At 46.0% G+C, this 23078-nt stretch overlaps 1 protein-coding gene, 2 long non-coding RNA genes and 1 pseudogene across 6 annotated transcripts in view; 2 read left to right on the top strand and 2 right to left on the bottom strand.

Moving 5' to 3' along the window:
• Positions 1-108: 108 nt before the first annotated feature.
• Positions 109-2409, bottom strand: LOC109245748 (uncharacterized). The gene is made up of 2 exons (XR_002071055.2): positions 1307-2409; positions 109-906 (listed from the first exon to the last, which is right to left on the bottom strand). It is a non-coding gene; the product is annotated as an uncharacterized LOC109245748 (long non-coding RNA).
• A 1196-nt stretch (positions 2410-3605) lies between these two features.
• Positions 3606-23078, bottom strand: part of DHRS7B (dehydrogenase/reductase 7B) — a 61328-nt gene continuing 41855 nt past the window's right edge. For all 4 annotated transcript variants that reach the window (XM_019413227.2, XM_019413231.2, XM_019413230.2 and 1 more), the window contains 5 exons: positions 20312-20421; positions 11592-11808; positions 10869-10961; positions 7504-7656; positions 3606-4823 (listed from right to left, as the gene is read on the bottom strand). In XM_019413227.2, coding sequence (XP_019268772.1) covers positions 4618-4823; positions 7504-7656; positions 10869-10961; positions 11592-11808; positions 20312-20421 — 779 coding nt within the window. In that variant the 3' untranslated portion in view covers positions 3606-4617. The remainder of the gene's footprint in view (positions 4824-7503; positions 7657-10868; positions 10962-11591; positions 11809-20311; positions 20422-23078) is intronic.
• On the top strand, positions 5065-7651 carry LOC128774248 (uncharacterized). Its single transcript, XR_008418765.1, has 2 exons — positions 5065-5566; positions 7416-7651. It is a non-coding gene; the product is annotated as an uncharacterized LOC128774248 (long non-coding RNA).
• LOC128774246 (60S ribosomal protein L31-like) lies at positions 13002-14013 on the top strand (annotated as a pseudogene).

A 23078-nucleotide genomic window follows, 5' to 3' on the forward strand; every position in this document is an offset into this window, starting at 1 on the left:
TTCTTTCTGAAGGGTCCATCTTCAAGAAGCAACCTAGTTTTAAAGGCTCTACCAGGAAGAGCTGATACCAGAGAATAATGAAGGGGTGCATGCGGAGGTGTTCAGAGCTCAAAGGGAGTGACTGGGCTATTTATTGTAAGGGAGATTCAGAGCTTTTAAAAGCTTTCAAAATGGACCGTCCATCATCCACAAAGAGTTTGAAAAACTGTAACTCTGAGGAGCCTAGAAATACTAATCACTCATTCGAATGCCGGGTGGCAAAATGGTGTTGGCTACACACTGTCGTTCACGGGGCAGTCTGGCCGTCTGGAGCAAAAGGATAAATTGGTAGCGATCCCAGACAAATAGACCTGGTCTCAATTGTACAGTGCCTGCGGTCCCTTGGGCGTCTGGCTGCCGGCTCTCGAGCCTGCTGGGCCGGAATGGTAGGTGTTTTTGTAATAAACGGCCCAGGTTCGGAAAGGGAGCCCCATGCTCTGCCTGCACATCAGCTTTCCTGGGGCAGGAGGCTAGAAGTGGACAAGTAGCCATCTCGGTGGGTTGAGGGCTGAGCAGAAGCCCTCACCAGGAGAAGAGGCCAAGTGCGAACAAGGTGCCTGAGGCTGCGCTCAACAAACTGATTCTTGTCGGGTGGACTAGCCCAGGTTCTGAGACACCACCTCACTTACAGGTCTCCTGCCAGGGTGAGGGCTCGGCACTGCTGGGGAGCGCGGGGCAGGACTCTCATGTTCCAGGCCTCTACGCGAGCGGCGCCCCAAACTGGCTGGGAAGGGGAGCGGCAGGATCACACCTCCTGCAGCTGGAAGGATTCCCTTCTGTGGGCGCCGGCTTCTCTGTTCCCGTCGCCTTCCCACTTCGACATCGCTGACAAGTGGGTTGTGCTCCTCTGTGACGTGCCACGATGCTCTGGAAGAAACAGCAATTTTTAAGTCACTGCCAACTGAGAAACAAAGGCCAAGTCGGCTGGGCCCTTCTCTGCAAAGTCCACACACGAGCCTTGTGCGTGCCATTTCTGTGAATGCATCGTGCAATTAACCTAATTACGTGAGTCTTGTTGGAACTGCCCAGTCTCACCCCAGTTTCAGAGGAGAGCAGAGAGCCTTTGTAAAGGTCAACTCGTCAAGAATGCGGGGGGAGCAGATCCTGGCAAGCGCTCAGGGGCGGTCTCTCTTCGTTAGTCTATCTGCGCCCTCCGAAGTGTTCACATCTGCTTCAGCAGCTGTCAGGCCCCACTGAAGGGGAGGGAGACTCCTTCCATGGAGCCTGCGAGGAGCCGGGCAGTGCGCCCAGGCAGCTGCGCGCTCACCATTCCATCCAGTCACTCGCGAGCCGTGGCCGCTCAGCAGTGCGCAGATGTGTGGTGCTGCCATCTGGAAACTCACTTGGTTGTACTTTCCATGCTCTGATTTGGGCACGAAACACAGGCGCGCCTGCTTCTGCCCTCGGACCAGTGAAACACCAGGAGACCTAAAGAGCAAAGTGGAAAGTGCCTTTGAACTTCATCTGCAGGCAGAAGCAATCCAGAACTGAGCTTTTCAACCATACCCAGAATCCCAGGATGAAAGAGAGAGAGGAGAACAAAGCTTTGAGGACAGAAAGGAGAAACTGGAACAGCACCGCCACCACCCCAGGCGGCAGATGTTCGTATTCAGACACCGATCTGAAAGCAAGAGTGACATTATCAGGGAAACACAAATCAAAACCACAGTGAGATAATACCTCACACCTGCCAAATGGCCACGATGAACAACTCAGGCGACAACAGATGTTGGTGCAGATAGAGAGGAACCCTTTTGCACTGCTGGTGGGAATGCAAACTGGTGCAGCCACTGTGGAAAACAGTATGGAGGTTCCTCCAAAAACTGAAAATAGAACTACCCTGCGACCCAGCAATTGCACTATTAGGAATTTATCTAAAGGACACAGGAGTGCTGATTCGAAGGGGCACATGCACCCCAATGTTTGTAGCAGCACTATTGACAGTAGCCAAAGTATAGAAAGAGCCCAATGTCCACTGCCTGGTGAATGGATAAAGAAGATGTGGTATATACATTCAATGGAATAAATGTATTCCAATCATGATTTCACTCACATGTGGAATTTAAGATAAAAAACAAATGAACATAAGGGGAGGGAAGAAAAAATAATATAAAAACAGAGAGGGAGACAAACCGTAAGAAACTCTTAAATACAGAGAACAAACTGAGGGTTGCTCTCGGGTGTTGGGTGGGGAGATGGGCTAAAGGAGCGATGGGCACTAAGGGCACTTGCTGGGAGGAGGACCAGGTGTTCTATGTAAGTGATGAGCCACTAGATTCTATTCCTGAAATCATTAGCACACTATGTGTTAAGTAACTAGGATCTACATTTTTAAAACATTTTTAAAAAGAGATGCCAAGTTGGGGTCCTGGTCCTGCGGCCGCCATCCCAGTGGAGACAGCAAGCCCCGCCTTTACCAGGCAGTGCTGTCTCCGGGGAGCCGCGCCCAACTCCAGAGGCCCCCCAACATGGCTTGACGTGCCACACGGACTTTTGAAGAACCCTGAATCGCTTGCCCTTTTAGTCCTCTGCGTAGTTTCCAAGGCCGGAGAGAGCATGTGCTGCGGTGCGAGCGGATCTTCAGTACCTCTCTGACCTTGCCGACCTCCTCAAGGGCAGCTGGGCCTCAGCCTTTGGCAGACAGCCAGATCCAGCTAAATTTAATGGTTGTTTGTATTACATTATTCACTATTCATACGGTAGAATATAAGGTTTCTAAAGTAAGTTTTAGCAAGTGAGTTGGTTGAGTCTTCAAGAATGTACGGTAAAGACACATCCAGTGGTTTGGGATCTGGCTCAAGTGTTGTATCTAGGTTGAGACCCTGCACGTCTGCTCCAAGTTCTGCGTGCCACCTGCACCCCAGTCAGGGCTTGGGGGGCTCCCAGCCACTGTCACAGTGGCCCCCAAAGCAACCACCTCAACAGTGCGTTTGACGTCTTTTGATGACAGACCGTGTGGCTGCTAAACGTGTGTTCTTTTGAGGGCAGGAGATCGCATCGGCCTCCAGGTGCTGCCCGTTTTGCTTATCAGAGAGAAAAGGGCAGCACTTGGATACGGGCCCTGTTGAAAGTGCCCATCAACAAGTGTCCAAGGAGAGATGTTCTCTCATTCCCATTTAGAGGAAAAGCTTTCTTTGTCACTGCCTTTTCCTGAGCACCTGCTGTGCCCTTGGCCATTTAACTCAATGTCACGCTAGGCTTTAGAGTGGCTGCTACTGCTGTCTTGGGTCCAGCTCTTCCCTGGCTCTAAGAGCCCTGATGTGAACAGTAAGGTCTCTCTGTTCCATGTCTGGAGGGAAGTAGATGGTTTATTTGGAAGATGAAGAGCCAACCCATAGGTCTATATCCACATTTCAACCAGGGGCCCTTGGAATGTTCAGGCCCATGGTGGGAGCTGGGGAAGATCACCAGATCTAACGCCCCACTCTTCATGCTCCTGCTCTCAGGAAACTTGACGGCCTCAAACACTAACCACAGGCTGTGGCTTTGGCCATTTTTATTTCAGGGATAGCTTTTAAAACACAAGCTCCATAGGACCAGAGTTGGGACACAGTGCGAGGTGCCGGTATGATATGCAAGATTTTTATTCCAAGTTGGGAAAGTCATACAATACACCCACAATTTCCACTTTCAGCCTCAATAATAGGAAAAGTTTCGTCCTAAACTTTCAATATGAAGTTGATTCACTCATTGAACCTCAACCATGTATTTTTAAGAAATCAAAAAGGTGGAAGCAGGCATCCAACAGGCACAGCTAGCAAATGACTGCTCTCACCAGGGACCAGATGCCGCTTTACAATCCCTCCCCACCTGACCAGGCTTCTGAGTCTTCTTTCCTAGAGGATACACGGGACCATGTGGGGTTTTCCTCTCCCCTTTGCCTGTTTCCTTAATAAATTCGTCTTCTGCTTGGAGTGGGGCCTGGTCTACGGGGCTTGAGGTGAGAGTTTACAGGGGAAACAGGGAATTCCTTTTAGGAACTAAAGCCGGCATCACTTGGGTTATGCTGGAAGACAGAAGGCATATTAGCCCATTGGTCATGTTGGATGATGGACTGTAGAGCCCTGAAAATGGATATGGATGATGGCTTCTTACGACAGCCTTCTCCCTTGAGTGCTACAGGTGCCTCTGCCAAAACAATTAGGCACGTGGTCCAGATAAGTCAAATATGAGAACTGGGTCAGGTGATGTCAGGATGTCTTCTGTTTTCAAGGCTGAAACACTTTCTAGGAGCTGGCGGAGGCTGGAATTCAAAGGAGGCATAGTTTTTCCAGCCCTTGAGGACTACACCTCTGACTGCTCATTCATTCATTTCAGGTCCTTACTTTAAAATGAGCTCCACATTTGTTCCGTAAGGTTTACCCCTCATCCCTGGGAAGAAGGTTGTTGCCTTTTTGGTTTTCATTCTATTAGCAGAGGCCTAGCCAGGGATCTTCAGTTCAGGACAAGTGTATGTATGTTCCATCTTTCCCACTCGTAAGACAAACATCCAGTAAAGTCTCAACAAACACAGCTGTCCCTTGTCCAGCACCTGTACCCAGGCAGGTGCTGCTTCCCTATCCCAGCTCGGACGCGCGACTAGGAGTTCTTGGATTTCCGCTCCTTTCTGGCCCTGGAGGCCATGAGGCTGAAGAAGAGCCCAGGAGCCAGAGTTCGCAGATAAATGGCCAAGGAAGGCAGGAGGTCGGCCAGGATCACATCTTTCTTTTTCTTCCCCACCGCAGCCAGAACATCTCGGGCCACCTCCACGGGGCTTCGGCCTTGGGCTGTGGTCTTGTCCATAACTAAAATAAACAAAACCAAAGAAACACATGAACTTAGAAGCAGAGGTCTCTCTCCGCAGGACTTGAGGTGACATGAACCGATGTCGGCTGAATTTCCCACCATGGGGCCCTTGCCACAGTCTGTCAGGAGGCAAGGGGTTTGCCACCATCCCTGACTATTCCGTACTCCAAAGAAATGAGGAAGCCGTCAGCAGCTCAGTATGTGTGAAGGGGGAAAGGGGACTGTGGGTGAGATGTGGAAACGAGGTAGATGGGTGACCTTGTAAGTGCTTACAACTGGTGGCTCATGACACAGGCCAAAGGCCAGCCCAGATGGGGTCTCAAAGAGCAATCACACACACACCGATTCCCGACCTTGGGAACTGTTGTCTACCGGAACGCACAACTAAGGGTGTTGCAGCACTGATTCGTCTGGGGTAGCTTGGCCTGAGGTCTGCCAGACAGGTGATAGGAGGAGACTATGACCCCTCATGTGCACGACAAGCTGGCCAGACTGAGAGTGAGGTGGGTCAGGAAGAGACGTCCCAGTTCCCCACATCATGTGGTGACCGGTAAGGAACAGGAAGAAATCCTTGGTTCGTTTTCGGTGTCAGAGGCAGCTCAGGGAGGTTAGGAGGTGTTAGGCTGGTTGACGCCAACTGATGTTCCTTCTTTCCTAGTGATGTGACAGTGTTGCCGACCAAGCAGAACCAGTTGGCAGCCAGAGAGGAGAGGCCACTAGCGCAGACCATTTGAAACTATTTGTAAGCTGTCCAAACCGCGTGAGCCTCCTCACCGATATCTGTTCTCGTTGGGTTTTTGTCAACACAGAATTGATTTCTGATAGTTGCTTCTTTTTAAAGGCCATAGAGGGAATTTTTTAAAAAAGATTCTTCTAGGGGCACCCGGGTGGCTCAGTGGCTTAAGCATCTGACTTTGCTTAGATCATGATCTCACGGTTCGTGAGTTTGAGCCCTGCGTCAGGCTCTCTGCTGTCTGTCAGCTTGGAGCCCGCTTAGGATCCTCTGTCCTCTTCTCCCTCTGACCTTCCCCTGCTCATGTGCGCACGCACACACTCTCTCTCTCTCTCAGAATAAATAAATAAACTGGAAAAAAAAAAAAAAAGGAAAAGAGCTTTACATTAAAAAGAAAAAAAAACATTCCTCTAGGGGTTCCTGGGTGGCTCAGTTGGAAAAGATTCTTCTAGGGGCAACTTTGGCTCAGGTCATGATCTCGCAGTTCACAAGTTCAAGCACTGGACTGGGCTCTGGGCTGTCACTGTGGAGCCCACTTCCGGTCCTCTGTCTCCCTCTCTCTCTGTCCCTCCCCTGCTTGCTCTCTCTATCTCACTCAAAAATAAACACTTAAAAAAAAGAGATTCTTCTAGGTATAAATAAGTATGAACCTCTCTAGCTCTATGCCTCTATATGGTTTCTGCTGACTTGCTGAGTGAGCGCCTATCCAGGGCACGTGCAGTTCAGGTCTGGCCGAGGCGAGGTGCAGGAACAGGAGGCCCCTGGTGAACACCATAGCATAGGCCCAAAAGGTCACATCCAGGGAGGCAGGACAGGCAGGTCAGTACTTAAGAGGGAGGCAGGCCCCACGCAAGTGTGGGAAAGCAACTCAGTTCCCAGGGCAATAGCGTGCATGGGTCACCTGACCCGGGAGGCTGGCCTGAGCCTGCACGCTGGGGCCGGGCCATTCAGCCCACTAGTGGTGACTGCAGGTCAGCTCACCACATCTTTGGCTGAAGCAAGATGGGAGATCTGAGACCGGTACACCCAGCGTCACCCCAGAAGACTGTGCTCTTTCCTTTGAGTATCCTGAAATCAGTCATTTCTCAAGCACACTGAGTGGGGAATCTTTTGGGGCAAGCAACCCATACTTTCCATGCGATTAATCCACTTTGATTTTACTTTAATTCACTGAGGATGGGTTAGCGGAAAGTCTGGCAGCATTTCAGCTTGGCCCTCAAAGTCCTTTAAGGACTGAGTCCTGGCCAACAGGGACCCTGTTCCAACAGCTGCAATGGTGATGCTCAGGCTAAGGATGGCTCGTGGTAAATGACCATTATTCAACAGTATATATAACCAACACCCATACATCAAGTTTTTTAGTTTTAAAAATTATATTCCAGGGGCGCCTGGGTGGCTCCATCAGTTAAGCATCCGACTTTGGCTCAGGTCATGATCTTGCGGTTCCTGAGTTTGAGCCCTCCATCCTTCTGATAGTTCAGGGCCTGGAGCCTGCTTCGGATTCTGTGTCTCCCTCTCTCTGTCCCTACCCTGCTCACACTTTGTCTCTCTCTCTCTCTCTCTCAAAAATAAGTAAACATTTTTTAAAAAGTTTTTTTTTAATTATATTCCAGGGGCACCCTGGGTGGTTCAGGAAGTTAAGTGCCCCACTCTTGGTTTAGGTTCAGGTCATGATCTCATGGTTCGTGGCATGGAGCCCCACATTGGGCTCTGTGCTGACAGCATGGATTCTCTCTCTCTCTCTGCCCCTCCCCCACTCATTCTCTCTCTCTCTCTCTCTCTCTCTCTCCCTCCCTCTCTCTCTTTCTGTCTCTCTCAAATAAATAAACTTAAAAAAATTACATTCCAAATGAAAAAGAATCAAAGAATCATCAGGTGAGAGAAGCACATCTCGCTATCGCCAGCCGACAGCTTTTCACGGAAGAAAAGAGAAACTAGGGCCTCACCTCCATATTTGGACCCATCAGCAGTGACAGCATTTACAGAGAGGTTGGTGTGGATGTAGCCAGGGCTGATGACAGTCACCTCGATCTCATACTGTTCCATCTCGGCACGAAGACAGTCAAAGAACGCCTGGGTTGCATGTTTGGAGGCCGCATCTGCAAAGGTTTGTGGCCAGAGATGCAGGTGAGGGCGAGGGCCTGAGACAGGCCCACATATTCGTTCCCATTCATTCGCTTTTACTTAAAAACTGACATTACAATTTAAGATTACAGTATTACAGCCGTGTTCCTTTCCTGACTTAGGGAAGTGCAGTGTATACCTGTTCTTAGGAAATACCCTGCTGTGTAGGAGTAAAGGAGCATCATATTCCTCACCCTCTTTCAAATGATTCAGGAAAAAAATTATAAATCATATATACACACATACATGCATATATACACACAACACACACAGAATATGATAAAGCAAATATGGTCAGACGTTAACAACTGGGGAATCTACATGAAGGCGACACGGGAGTTCCTTGTACTGTTCCTGCAACTTTTAAGTCTGAAATTATTCTAACATTAAGAGTTAAAACATATATATATATATCACAACTTAATGTCTAATGAGTGAAACATTTAAGTGGGACAGAGGATATAAGAGTCAAAGTCTTCCTTCTGTCTTCCAATTCCATTCTCCAGAGATAACCTATGCTAATGGTTTCTCAGCATTTACTTTTTAGATACTCTATGTACATATATGTGATTTTACACTTAATTTTTTTTTTTAACAGAAGTGAGCTCTACTGTTTATATTATTCCTGCCAGTAGCTTTTTCCCCCTGGTGATACAGACCATATAGCCTCTGTGGCACCTGTGCAGGCCCACCATGCTCTCCATGGGCCACCAGACTTCAGGGGTTGGAACTTCCGGGCTTGTCTCCAGGTCTCGTCACTGAACAGAGCTGCCAGTGAGCATCCTTGCATGCATGGGAGTGTGTGTATAAAATCCATGCTTAGCTTTCTTATGTATTTTGTTTGATAAACTTCCATGAAGTGGCTTCATCTGGAAGAGCCATCGATCCTGCTCCACTTGGGAGAAGTCGAGCCACGGCAGCTTGTCGGCCACGGCTCCACAGTGTGGTGAAAGGTGCTCTGAGGGGGGACAACAGTGACCCGACAATGACATTCTTGGGAAACACACAGCATCTCCACTGAAAATCAGTTTCCTCCAATTCAGAGTTCTAAGTAGCTTAGCCATGGGAAAGGGGCATCCATCAGCCGAAATGGCAGGAAGGGAAAAAGCAAGGAAGTGTCCCGGCAAGGCACGTGAGAGAGTCCAGCATCGGCCCTCCCTGTGGTGCCTTTCTCAGGCCAGCGCCTTTGGTGTGGGCCGAGCTGCTGGGGGCTGGACGAGGAGTTTGCGGGTAGGTGGGTGGAGAGAGCTGCTCTTGTCAGCTGTGATCCCAGGTGTGCAGCCCAGGCCCAAGGATTGAGAAGAGTCACCCTGGGGGGGGGTCCCCAAATAGAAGGCTGCACCCTGATGACTACTCTCACAGAGTCCCAGGCCGTAGGTCCTCAGCCAGGCTGACTTATCACCATCACCACGGCTGTCACTAGTGAGCCCCTCCGACCTGCAGGGCACGGGGCTCGACAGGCCACCTAGATCATCCCACCAGCGGTGGGAAGCGGGTAAGGCCGCTCTCCCATTTTATAGTCAAGAAGACTGCTGCTCACCAGGGTTAGCTAACATGCCCAGGCACACCGCCACACTCAGTCTGCTCGTCATAAAGCGCCCAGACCAACTCTGCGGGACCTACTGCAGCCACAGGCCAAGTGGAGAACAAAATTCAGGGAGATTAAGTCAAAGTAAAGTTTGAAAGTAATTTAGTACAAAGAATATATCCTTTACCCTGATTTATCTATTATTAACATTTCACCTCATTTGTTTTATCATTTGTGATTATATTTCTTCCTGAACCATTAGAGCTGTCTTAGAGAGCTGTCCTGTGCTGCCGGGAGTCAAAATGGAATGCTGGTGAGCAGGGAAATAACAACCCCAGAAACAACTATGGATGGAGAACCCCACAGTTCACAAAGGACTCTTGGTCTCCAGGTGTCTCCTCTCATCTTTAACAGAGACTTGTGAAGTGTGTGCGGTAACCGTCAGTCTCTTCACAAGCAAGGAGACAGAGGGTCAGGGACTTTAAGTTACTTGCCTAAGGACACGCGACTAGAACCACAGGCAAAGCAGGGGTTTGTATCTGGAGAGAAAGAAGATGTCTTTGTCACAGCTCCGGTTCAGATAGCGTCCGGCCGGATGTCTGGTACGGCCCTCGCAAAGTGCTGACCCGGCTCTGCCCTCCCTCCTTTCGCTGCCCAGCGCGCAGCTGCGCCAGGCGGAGGCCCGCACCGCACTCGGAGGTGAGAACAGGTGACGTCAGCACTGACTGCACAGGGCAGAGCAAAGGAAGGAGTTCCCCGGGCGGTCCGTGAAACCACCTTTGAAATCTTTCAGCAAAACAGAACCAGGCTCCGTCTGTTTGCCGGTACAACGGGGCGGTAGACAGCGGAGTGAAATGATATCTCAGAACTCTGGCCCAGTCACTCGTACGTGGAGGTGAGTGTGCCAACCGGAAGTCAGTTTGGCAGGGTTAATTTCCTGGTCCTATTTAATACTTCCACTTTTGGGAATTTATCTTACTGAAACCCTCCCACGAGTGCCCAGAGATGTAAGTATTCAAGGAGGTTCTGGGTAGCACATCATCGGTACCGGACAAGAACTGAGGGCACGTGATCCTCACGCGTCCAGGAAGATGGCTCAACAGCTCACGTCGTATCTACCCGAGGCATTACTACTATATCGTCTGGTGGAATTAATTAGCAAGCCACAAAACGGTATGTACAATGTGATTCCGTGTTTGTACGCTACCATGTGTTTGCTCACGTGAGAAAAGTTTGGAGGCACGTGCCGCAAAGTGACCCAGCGGAAGTGCCCGTGAGGACGGTGCAGACCGACAATGAGATGGTGGCTAGCGCGCACGGCCCTCGGCCCGGCACCGCTCGGGCGCTTCTCCCCCAGCGCCGAGAGAGGAACTCAGTCTTCCCGGCGGCTCCTCTGGCCTGGGACTGGCCCTGTCTCCCTTCTGCAGCTGCAGACTGGGGGTGCGGCGAGGACACTCGCACGAGGTCACGCGGGGGAGAGGGGGGTGGGTAAGGAGTGGAGCTGCCATCTGAAGCCCGGCCTGCTCAGAGCACATTCTGATCAATTCCCTCCCACACTCTGTATTGAGTGTCTGCCCAGCGACACTAAGTGTGTTATTTTTATAATCACGAGAAAACATTAGGGAAAAGCATAGGGGAGAGAGACTAGGAAGTACTCACATGCTGATCGGAAAGGAATGCTGATTTTGCCCTGGATGCTGCTGATCGCAACAATATGGCCTTGTCGCCTTTTGATCATGGAGGGCAGGAGTGCTGAAGAAAGAGAGCAGAGGCTTTAGGGCAGGACTTCTCTTCTGGTCACCACAGCTAACGCTGACAGGAGGCGAGCTTGCTTATTGTATGTAGTCAGAGCCAGAGAGGTGAACAGGGAAGGCTTCTCAATGGGGAGCACCACGCTTCCTTGGGACTCTCAGGTCCCCTGTGCCCAGCAGACTGCCAACAGGAGGGAGGAGGCCAGTGGAGGACTGGGAAGGAAGCAAGGAGGGAGGCAGGCAGAAGCCTAATCACCAGGAACAGTCAGTCAGCTCAGTCACCTTTTCTAGGCAGAGCCTCTACCCTTGAGTGATACCCATGGCTGGACATAAAAATATCCCCACTTTGTATGGGTTTGCAAACACCATGAAGAGGAAATGGGGGGGGGGGGGACAATGCTGTATAAATAAAGCTGTCACTGGGGAGAACATCTTGACTTAAGGCTATAAAGCAGATAAAGAAAATCCAAGTGAAAGCCTGGAGAAAACAAACACCCAAGCTCTAATGACAACACCCATTCCAGGGTAAAATAGATGGAGACGGGCAACATTTAGCTAAAAAGGAACCAAGTAAAGTGAAAAGAACATCAACATAGCAGTGCTCCTTTTTCTTTTACTTCAGGACTGTTACCTTTCGTTAGAGCAACTGGGCCAAAGTAGTTTGTCTCCATGACTTTCTTGTCCACGTCTGGGGTAGTGTCCACAATGGCGCCTCGGTAGCTGATGCCAGCATTGTTGATGAGCACATCCACGTAGCCGAAGCACTGCAGGATCTCGGCTGTTGCTGCAACTATGGCCCCAGGGTCCGCAAGGTCAAAGGCCACCGTGTAAGGCTTGTGTGTCTGCACCTGGTCAAATATGACAGAAACCGAAGGCATCTTCAGAGTGACAGGCATGTGAACCACATGTCCCTGCTTTTCAGAGGGTGGGGAGTAGCCCGCTGGGCATGACATGCTCAGGCTCTAGCACCTGTCTTCCAAAGAAATGTGGCCTGAAGGATCTTGCCTGTGGTGCTCACGCATGACCTGGGCAACCTGTCCCCTGAACTGAAAATGACTACTAGAGCCAGACTCCCCTTGCTGCCCTGTGCCAGCATGGTGCTCTCCGGTACCATTACATCTCAACAGAGGCTCTATTCTTCTCGGGTTAAGCCACTTTCATTCATTTGTTCATGAAACATTTTTGTTGTTGTTGTTAATATATCTTCTATGTGCCGGGCACTGGGGACAGGGCAAAAAGCAAGACAAACATGGTTCCTGTCTTCTAGAAGCAAACTGTCTAGTGAGGAAGACAGACAGATTCTCTAATTGTAAAGAACGGGATGCCAGAGAAATGAAAAGCTGAGCCGTCTAACTTACAGGACTTCCCAATGGAAGTGAGTTTAACAAGAGGCAGAAGGAGTGGGGGTATGAAATGAGAGAAGATGGCACAGTAGGAAGTTCTAGGAGTCCGTCTTTCCCCCTGGATGCTGTACTAGCAGAAACTCTCTGATATGACAATTTTGGAACTCTGTAGTCTATCTGATGCTTGCAGCTTCCGGGGCAGTGCTTGGCTGGCAAGTTATGGATAATCTGAGTCAATTCTAGCCATCAGCTTGGTGGTAGCTTTCCATTCCCCACCCCCATCCCTGTGGCAGGCCGCTGTAGGAAAGGCTACCCACATCTCTGGTGCAGCTTGAGGATGCCAAGGTAGGCAATGAGGACCTTGTCTCCAAAAATCAGGATTGCGTTCTGACGGTGGATTGCTGCTCTGATCACTGAGGCGCAGTATGGATGCAAGTTGCATTATTTTAACCACTACTAGCTAAAATAGTTTCCAATAGATTTAAAGGAGTTACACTTATTATTCTGATATTCAAAAATATAAATAAATCCCCAGAAAACACACCTGAGGAAGCCTAGACAATGGACTTCCTAGACATAGATTTTAAAGCAAATGTCTTAAAAGATCCTCAAAGTGCTAAAGGAAGACATGGAAAAAGTCAGAAAATTGATGTATAAACAAAATGAGAATATCATTAAAGAAATAAATTATAAAAAAAAATTCTGGAGCTCAAAAGTACAATGACAAAAATGGAAAATACCCTAGAAGTTCAAAAGCAGATTTGAGCACAGAGAAGAGAGAATCAGTGAAACTGAAGAGAGGACATCTGAAATCACTGACTCTGAGAATAAGAAAAAAAGAAAAAGGAAAAGTAAACAGGACCTAAGGGATCTGTGGGATGCCATCAAGTGGACCAATAAACACACTGTGTAAATCTGAGAAGGAGAAAAGAGAGAGAAAGGGGAAGATAGAATATTTGAAGAATAATTGCTGAGGGGCCTGGCAGAATGGCTCCCTCAAAGAAGGGTGGCGAGAAGGGCCGCTCTCTCATCAATGAGGTAGGGACCAGAGAACACATCATCAATATTCACAAGCACACGCATAGAGTGGGTTTCAAAAAGCCCCTTGGACACTCAAAGAGATCCAGAAATTTGCCATGAAGGAGATGGGAACTCCAGATGTGCACACTGACACCAGGCTCAACAAAGCCATCTGGGCCAAGGGAATAAGAAATGTTCCATACATGAGTAACCATGTGCGGTTGGTTGTTCAGAAAACATAATGAGGATGAAAATTCACCAAACAAGCTCTATATGTCGGTCACCTATGTATCTGTCACCACTTCCAATAATCCACAGACCATTAATGTAGATGAGAACTAATTGCTGATTGTCAAATAAAGGTATAAAACTGGGAAAAAAAAGAATTGCTGAAAACTTTCTGAACTTCATGAAAGACATGAATCTACACATCAGAGAAGCTCAACATCGAGTTAGATAAATTCAGAGGCCCACTTGAAACATTATAATCAAACTGTCAAAAGACAAAAACAGAATCCTGAAAACAGCAAGAGAGAACTACTTCTCACATAAAAGCAATTCTCAATACAATAATCAGCTGATTTCTAATCAGAAACGTTGGAGGCCAGAAGACAGTGGATTGATATATTAAAAGGGCTGAAAGAAAAAAAACTGTCAACCAAGAATTCTGTATCGGGCACAACTATCCTTCAAAAATGAGGGAGAAACAGGGGCGCCTGGGTGGCGCAGTCGGTTAAGCATCCGACTTCAGCCAGGTCACGATCTCGCGGTCCGTGAGTTCGAGCCCCGCGTCGGGCTCTGGGCTGATGGCTCGGAGCCTGGAGCCTGTTTCCGATTCTGTGTCTCCCTCTCTCTCTGCCCTTCCCCCGTTCATGCTCTGTCTCTCTCTGTCCCAAAAATAAATAAAAAACGTTGAAAAAAAAAATTAAAAAAATAAAATAAATAAATTTAAAAAAAAAATGAGGGAGAAATTAAGATTCCCAGATGAACAAAAGCTGAGGGAGTTAGTTACCACTAGACCTGCTCTGCAAGAAATGCTAAAGGGAGTCCTTCAGGTTTGAAATAAAAGAAAGCTGAACAGTATAATCCAAAACTATATGAAGAAATAAAGATCTCCAGGAGAGTAAATGCAGGGGCAATTATGAAAGCTAGTATTATTGTAATTTTGGTTTGTAACTCCACTTTTTACTTTCTACATAATTTAAAACACAAATGTGTTTAAAAACTATTATTAATCTGGTAATGAGCAAGTAACATACAAATATGTAATCTATGACATGAGTAACAGAAATGGGGGAGGACAGAGCCGTACCACAGTAGAATTTTTCTATGCCATTAATCCCCTTAGAAACCACAAACAAGGGGTGCCTAGGTGGGTGGCTTGGTCGGTTAAGCGTCTGACTTCAGCTCAGGTCATGATTTCACGGTTCGTGGGTTTGAGCCCCACATCGGGCTCTGTGCTGACAGCTTGGAGCCTGGAGCCTGCTTCAGATTCTGTGTCTCCCTCTCTCTGCCCCTCCAGTGCTCGTACTCTGTCTCTCTCTCTCAAAAATAAATAAACATTAAAAAAAATTTTTTTAAACAGAAACCACAAACAAAACAGCTGTAAAATATACACGAGGAAATACAAAGGAAATCAAAATCACTTCACTACAAAAAAATCAACTAAACACAAAAGACAGAAATGCAGGAAATGAAGGACAAAAAAGCTGTAAAGTATACAGAAAACAAATAGCAACCTGGCAGAAGTTCCTCCTTAATATTAATTAGTTTAAATATAAATACTTTTAAATCTCTAATCAGAAGACAGATAAAATCTGGAATTTCTTTTAAAAATCCAACTATACGCTGTCTTTAAGAGACTCATTTTAAATCTAAAGATACAATTATCTTGGAAGTGAAAGGATGAAAGAAGGATATTCCATGTAAATAATCACCGAAAGAGAGCTGGAGTGGCTGTACTAATATCAGACAAAACAGATTTTAAATCATAAAAGGTTACAAGAGACAGAAAAGGATATTGGATGTAGGCATACCTGAGAGATATTGCAGGTTTGCTTTCAGACCACTGACAGCAACTATCTCAATAAAACAAGTCAAATGAGTTTTTTGGTTTCCCAGTGGATATAAAAGTTATGTTTACACAATACTGCAGTCTATCAGTGTGCAATAGCATTATGTCTAAAAACAACCTACATATCTTAATTTTAAAATACTGCTAAAAGTGCCAACCATCATCTGAATTTTCAGTGCGTTGTAATCACTGATCACCATAACAAATTAATAATAATGAAAACGTTTGAAATATTGTGACAATTACCAAAATGTGACACAGAGCTGTGAAGTGGCCAAATGCTGTTGGAAAAATGGCTCTGATAGACTAGATTGACACAGGGTTGTCATAAACCTTCAATTTGTAAAATACACCATATTGGTGAAGCACAATAAAATAAGGTAAGCCTGTAAGAATAAAAAGATAGTCATTACAGCAGAAAGATATAACAGTTATAAATATCTATGTACCTAATAACTGACACTCAAAATATATGAAGCAAAAATCAACAGAACTGAAGGGACAAACAAACAGTTCTACAATATTTTGATATTTCAAAACTCCACTTTCAATAATGGATAGAACAAACAATCAGAAGATCAATTACAAAATAGAGGACTTGAACAACATTATAGACCAATTGTACCTAACAGATGTATACAGAACATCCCACCCGACAACAGCCTAATACATATTCTTCTCAAGCACACATGGAACATCCTCCAGGAGAGACCATATACTAGGCCACAAAACAAATGTCAACAGATTTAAAAAGATAGATATCATTTAAAGTGTCTTATTCAACCACAGTTTAACGAAGCTAGAGATCAGTAACAGAAGGTAAACCAGAAAATAAGCAGAAATTAAATAACACACTTTAAAACCACTGACTCATAAAAAATAACAAGGAAAATTAGAAACTATTTAGACACAAATGAAAATGAAAACACCACATAGCCAATCTTATGGGTTGCAGAGAAAGCAAGGCTAAGAGGGAAATTTATACCTGTAGTTGGCTACATAAAAAAAAAAAAAAAAAAAAGATTTCAAATCAGTAACATAACTTTACACCTTAGTGAACTAGAACAGAGCAAACTAAACCCAAAGCTAGCAGAGGAGGGAAATAATACAGATTAGAGAGGAGATTAAAAAAAAAATTCAGAGTAGAAATAAAGAAAATCATGAATGCAAAAGTTGGTTCTTTGAAAAGATCAACAAAACTGAAAAACCATTAGCTAGACAAAGAAAGAGAGGATGGAAATAAATTAGAAATGAAAGCCTGGGTGGCTCAGTTGGTTAGGCATCCAGTTTTGGCTCAGGTCATGGTTCGAGTCCTGCGTCAGGCTCTGTGTTGACAGCTCAGAGCCTGGAGCCCACTTCGGATTCTGTGTCTCCCTCTCTCTCTGACCCTCCCCCACTCATGCTCTGTCTGTCTCTCCTTCAAAAAAAAAAACATTTAAAAAAATTAGAAATGAAAGTGGGTCCTTACCTAGATAAAAAAAATTATACTATACATGACTGTATACCAACAAATGAGATAACCTAGAATAAATGAAAAAATTCCTTTAAACACACAAATTACCTGACTCAAGAAGAAATAGAAAATCTTAGCAGACATATAACAAACAGGTAGAGAGATTAAAGCGATAACTTAAAACCTCCCAACAAAGAAATGTCATGCACCAGATGGCTTCACTGGTGAGTTTCACCAAACTTTAAAGAACTAACACCAACACTTCTCATACTCTTCCAAAAAACTGAAGAGGAAGGAGAGAATACTTCTTAATTCATTCTGTGGGGCCAGCATTACTCTGATACCAAGTTCAGATAAAGACATCACAAGAGAATTACAGACCAACATCCTTTATGAATATAGATGTTAAAATCCTCAACAAAATACTAGCAAACCAATTTTAACAGCATTTTAAAAAGATTATTCACCACAAACAAGTGGGTTTTATCCTAGGAATGCAAGGGTGGTTCAACGTAATAAAATCAATCAATATATCACATTAATAGAACAAAGGAAAAAACCCCATAGGATTGTCTCAATTGATGCAAAAAAGAGACTTGACAAAATCTAACACCCTTTAATGATAAAAACTCAGAAAACCAGGAATGGGGAGGGGGGGGAATTCCTCAATGTGGTAGAGGATGTTTAAGAAAAACCTATAGCTAATATATGTTCAATGGTGTAAGATGGAAAGTGTTCCCCCTACGATCAAAAACAAGACAAGGATGCTTGCTCTCACTGCAGCTATTCAACACAGTACTAGAGTTCTAATCAGAGCAATTACACAAGAAATAAAACGCACCAAAACTGGAAAGGAAGAAGACAACTATTCATAGATGAATGTGATTCCATATTTAGAAAACCCCAAGGAATCCAGAGAAAGCTATTACAGCTAATATAAGTCAGTTCAGTATAGTTGCAGGGTACCAGGTCAACACACACAGATCAGCTATGTTTCTACACACTAGCAATGAATAATCTGAAAAGGATTATTAGGAAAGAAAATCCATTTATAATCGCACCTAAAAGAATTAAATATTTAGGAATAAATCTAACTAAATAGGTCAAAGATTTGTATGCTAAATAAACATTACAAAACATGGCTGATAGAAATTAAAGGAGACCTAAATACATGGAAAGACATCTCACATTCGTGGACTGGAAGACTTAACATTGTTGTCGATACTACCCAAAGTGATGTACAGATTCAATGCAATCCCTATCAAAATAATAGCATTTTTTTTGGAGGAAATAGAAAAAAATCCTAAAATCCATGTGAAATCTCAAAGGTCCTTGAGTAACCAAGACAACACTGAAAAAAAAAAAAAAAGAACAAAGCTGGAAGACTCACACTTCCTGGTTTCAAAACTTACTGCAAAGCTATGGCCATCAAACAGTGCGGTACTGGCATAAAGAAGGATATACAGACCAATAAATAGAATAGAGAGCCCAAAAATAAACCCTTGCATTCACGGTCATGTGATTTTTGACAGGTGTGGCAAGACATTTCAAGCAGGAAAGAACAATGTTTTCAATAACTGGTGCTGGGAAAACTGGATATGAACATGCAAAAGAATGAAGTTGGAACCTTACCTAACACCATACACAAAAATTAAATCAAGTGGATTAAAGACCTAGATGTTGGTGTCAAACTATAGAACCGCTTAGAATAAAATATCAGGGAAAATCTTCGTAACATTAGATTTGGCAACAACCTCATGGATATGACACCAAAAATACAGGTGACAAAAAAAATAAATTGAGCTTTGTCTAAAATTAAAAGCTTTTCTAGGGCACCTGGGTCGCTCAGTCGGATAAGCATCTGACTCTTGATTTTGGCTCAGGTCATGATCTCACCACCATGAGACTGTGCCAGGCATTGGGCTCTGGGCTGACATTGTGGAGCCTGCTTGTGATTCTCTCTCTCCTCTCTCTGCCCTTTGCCCCCCTTTCTCTCTCTCTCTTATGCACTCAACAATCCCTCTCAAAATATATAAACAAACTTTAAAAATAATTACATTAAGTTAAAAACTTTTCTTCATCAAAGGATACTGTTAAGAAAGTGAAAAGAAAATCTACTGAATGAGAAAAAAATCTTTGCAAGTCATAGATCTAATAAAGGATTAATATCCAGAATATACAGAAAACTAAACTCAACAACAAAAACGATCTGATTAAAAATGATGGGAGAAGGACTTGAAACGCTTCTCCAAAGAAGACATACAAATGGTCAGTAAGCACATGAAGAGGTGCTCAACATCATATGAAATTACGGAAATGCAATTCAAAACCACAATGAGATGCCCCTTTATATCTCCTAGGATGAGTATAATTTAAGAAAATAATAAAAAATGGAAAGTAACAAGTGTTGGCAAAGATGTAGAAAAAGCAAAACCCTCGTGCACTGCTGGTAGGAATGTAAAATGGTATAGTTGCTGTGGGAAACAGTTGACAATTCTTCAAAAGCTTGTATATAAAAGTACCTATGGCCCGGCCATTCCACTCTTAGGTACAGAGTCAAAAAAAGTGAAAGCAGGGACCCAAACAGATATGTGCACAGGTCCCTTCACAGTAGCATTATTCATGACAGCCAACAGGTGAAACAACCCTAGTGCACGTGAACAAATTAACGGAGAAATAAAATGTGGTATAAATGTACCAAATGTGGTATATACGTGCACTGGAATATCACTCCGACATGGAGTACTGGAATGAAAATGGAATGAAATTTTGATACATGCTACGACAGGGGTGAACCCTGAAGACATAAGGCTTAGTGAAACAGCCAGACACAGAAGGACAAATACTGTATTTTCCACTTATACAAGGCATCTAGAAGAGGCAAATAAGTAGAATACAGGCACTGGGGAGAGGGGAGGAAGAGTGAATTCTTGTTTAATAGGTATAGAATTTTTGTTGGAGATGATAAAAAGGTTTTAAGTATAGAAAGTGGTGATAGTTACACATACTCTGAATGTGTTTAATGCCACTGAGTTGTATACCTATAAATGGTTAAAATCATTAGTATGACGTGAATATTTTATTTAAATGTACATCTTTCTATGCATGTAAATACTATGTTATGTACATTTTCCACAATTAAAACTTTAGAAGTCATGGCCAACCTTCCCCCGACCCCCCACCGTAAAGAGATGACTAGGTATTAGCCAGGTAAAGGCGGAGGGGAAGCGTTCACAGAGGGAACCGCCTAAATGAGCAGTGTTAGTAAGTGGCAGAGAGGGGATCTGAACCGTCTGACAGTTCTCCCTCCGCAGGCCGTGGGGACCCATTGCCTACCCTGGCACCGAGTGACCACGTGGGTGCCCTGCACATGCAGCAGCCCAAGTGGCCGCTATCTCCTCAGATGCCTGCAGACAATGCGCTGCACCTCGTGCCCACGGCAAACACACCCCTGGGCTCACCTTGGTGGCCAGAGAGGCAGCAAGTTCTTTCGTGAGCTCTTCCAGGGCCTCCCGGTTCCGGCCACAGAGCACCAGCCTGGCACCTGCAGTGTAGAAGACTTTGGCGCATTCTAAGGGAAGAAGAAAGAACCTTGTCAGCTGAGGAGATTCCATGCCTTTCTTCCCCGGTGCAGGTCAGTCCAAACTTACCCGATGTTTCAGAATATGAATTTGTTTCTTCACATGCTCTACACATGTGTATTCGCTCCTGCTGTGGACCAGGCATGAAGCCAGGAGTTAAGGCCCCAATAATAAATGAGCTCTGTTGTTGTCCTGAGAGAGCTCAGGGTCAGTGGTACAACAGACATCCACAAGCCAAGAGGAAGGCCGAGGCTGGTGGACAGATTTGTTAGGTACCATGCTCAGAACTTTCCATAATGATCTTTAGCTCTGAACAACCCTGTGAACATTATCCTCATTTTCACAGCTGAGGAAGCTCCAAGAGGTCAAGTGATACACTCAACGATCAGGCAGCACCAGCTACTGCGAGACCGTGGTTTGCCGAGGCCTGCATTCTGGCACAATCTAGGCTGTTTCCCAAATCATTTCAATGTAACAGGTACAGATCTATGGGGGGTAGATGGTTCCTACAAGCACAGGGGGCACGGGACTCTGTTGAGAAGGGATGGGGGGCCCTACCCCAGTCCTGAGGCCTGAGGGGCTGTTTCTCTGGAAAGCGCTTAAGGCTAAAGGAGCAGAGTTTGCAAAGCACCTGAGGGGCCATGGACAGACATATCTGGGACACAGAATGTCAGCCTTGCTAGGCTGGGAAATGACAAACAAGTCAGAAGAGCTGAACGTGCCGAGTGCCTACAACAGCAAAGGATCAGTAAGGGAGGCTGTGTCTAAGAGGCTGCCTCCGGCTGGGTGAGAAGAGGACTTGTGGCGATCAGGCTCTGCTGAACCCACTACAACATTCCAGGCAACAAGTGATGAGGACATCAACTGAGACCAAGGTACCTCTATTCGCGTTCTTTTGGTGGCAAGAAAAGAGACCCAACACACACTGGGGCAAAGCAAAAAGACTGACCAGGAGGATGCTGGGATTGCTCAAGAATGAAGAGGAAAGAGCAGAGTGGCCAAGGCTGGGGAGGGGCAGGAGTGGTGGCTGCCCAGGGCCCCCGGCAGCAGGAACCAGGTGCTGGCAGGGCTTTTCTCCATTTCATCTCCTGGGCCTGGCTTCCCCTCATCAACACAGCTCCCCTGACTCTGGGAGAGGGGCCTCTGACTGAGGCAGGCTCTGTGGCCAGCTGCGGTGGGGTGGCATCTCTAAGACTAGCCCAGCAAGGGTCACAGGTAAGTCCCCTGAGGCCCAGGGGGAAGTGTAGGGAGGGGAGACCTCCAGAACCAGGACTAGACTGTGGGGAATATTGAGAGATCAAGTCTGTCAATTCCTGGTTGGGATAGGAGGAGGTTGTGAGTCCAGACAGGGTGTACTGGTCTGATAGTCCTTCACCCACAAAAGTGTCAAAAGCTAGAAGGGCTCAAAACAGGAAGGGAAAAGAAACTCCAGCATCCTTCAGGAAAACAGAGAGAAAGTTCTTTTGACATCTAGACTGTCTTGTTGTGCAGAGCCCTCTCTTTTCACTCTACAGCTCCTCCTTTAGCTACTCTTAGAGCTTTCACTTACCATCCTCAGACCAGCACCTCCTAGTATGTCTCCAGGTGGACTTTTCTGGAAGGAAGTGCTAAGTGGACTAAACCAAGGGATTTTCAGGTGCGCTATATCACCTTCTTTGAAGATCTGGTTGGTCTGTTCACTGGCTCATCCTGACAAAGGGCACAAACCCAGAGAGAGCTGCAGCCCTCACTCTGCTTGTCCCCACATGGTCTGGTCAGGGTCACAGCTCCTGCCCAGCCTGCCTTGCTGTGCTTTCTCAGCAGAGCAGCAAACGCCTCATAGGGGTGGGGGTGGCGGCTGCCCTCAAAGCCAGACAGCAGCATTCCTGAGGCTAGATCTGGCTCATCTGGTTTACAAAATCATTCCAAAAGATGAGGAATCTCTGGCATGGCCAGCCTCCTCACCCCATTTCATCCCGACGTGACTGACACAATGGACGTGTCATAAGGTGCCCCCACAGGGTGCAGACACGCAGAACCAAAGGTGGGGAGAGGCACACTAGCATATAAACAGCTTCTGGAAAATGGTCACGTGCATTCTGCTTAAGCTTTACTTCCCAGCAAAGCCAAAACAAGGAGGAAATTAAAGTCTGTGTAGGGAGTGACAGAAATGAAAACAACAGATTGCAAGGATTCCACTTTCATTTCTTGAAAAAGCTGACACAGGGAGGCAGGAGGGTCAAGGGAAAAAGGAAAACAGTCCCGAAGTACCATTTATCTAGCTAGGGCTGCCAGATGATTCCCCAGTGCTGCAGGCACTCTGGGCCTCCTCCATCAAGATAGTTATTCACAACCTCAGGGCTGAGGCTGGCTAAAGTGGGTATGCAGAACATTCTGTTCCTTTAGTCAATGGTCTTACTGTTTTACAAGGATAAGCTCATGTAGCTTAAATATACAAAATAGGGGAGAAATACAGAAAGCTATCTGAAGACTGTCACAATTCGGACTTTCAGAGCAGCTGACACGGCAGGCAGGCAGAGCAGAGCCACCAAGGGCAACCCGTGGCCTTCCTCCTCTGAAAGCTAAGGTGCAGCAGCACCTCCTTGGGAGTCACCAACAGTGGCTCCTGTACTTGCAACGGCTGGGTGAGAATCTGTTCCCGTTCTGA

This window comes from Panthera pardus, unplaced genomic scaffold, assembly GCF_024362965.1.
Source record: "Panthera pardus isolate Hobbes unplaced genomic scaffold, ASM2436296v1 HiC_scaffold_3, whole genome shotgun sequence".
Lineage (NCBI taxonomy): Eukaryota > Metazoa > Chordata > Mammalia > Carnivora > Felidae > Panthera > Panthera pardus.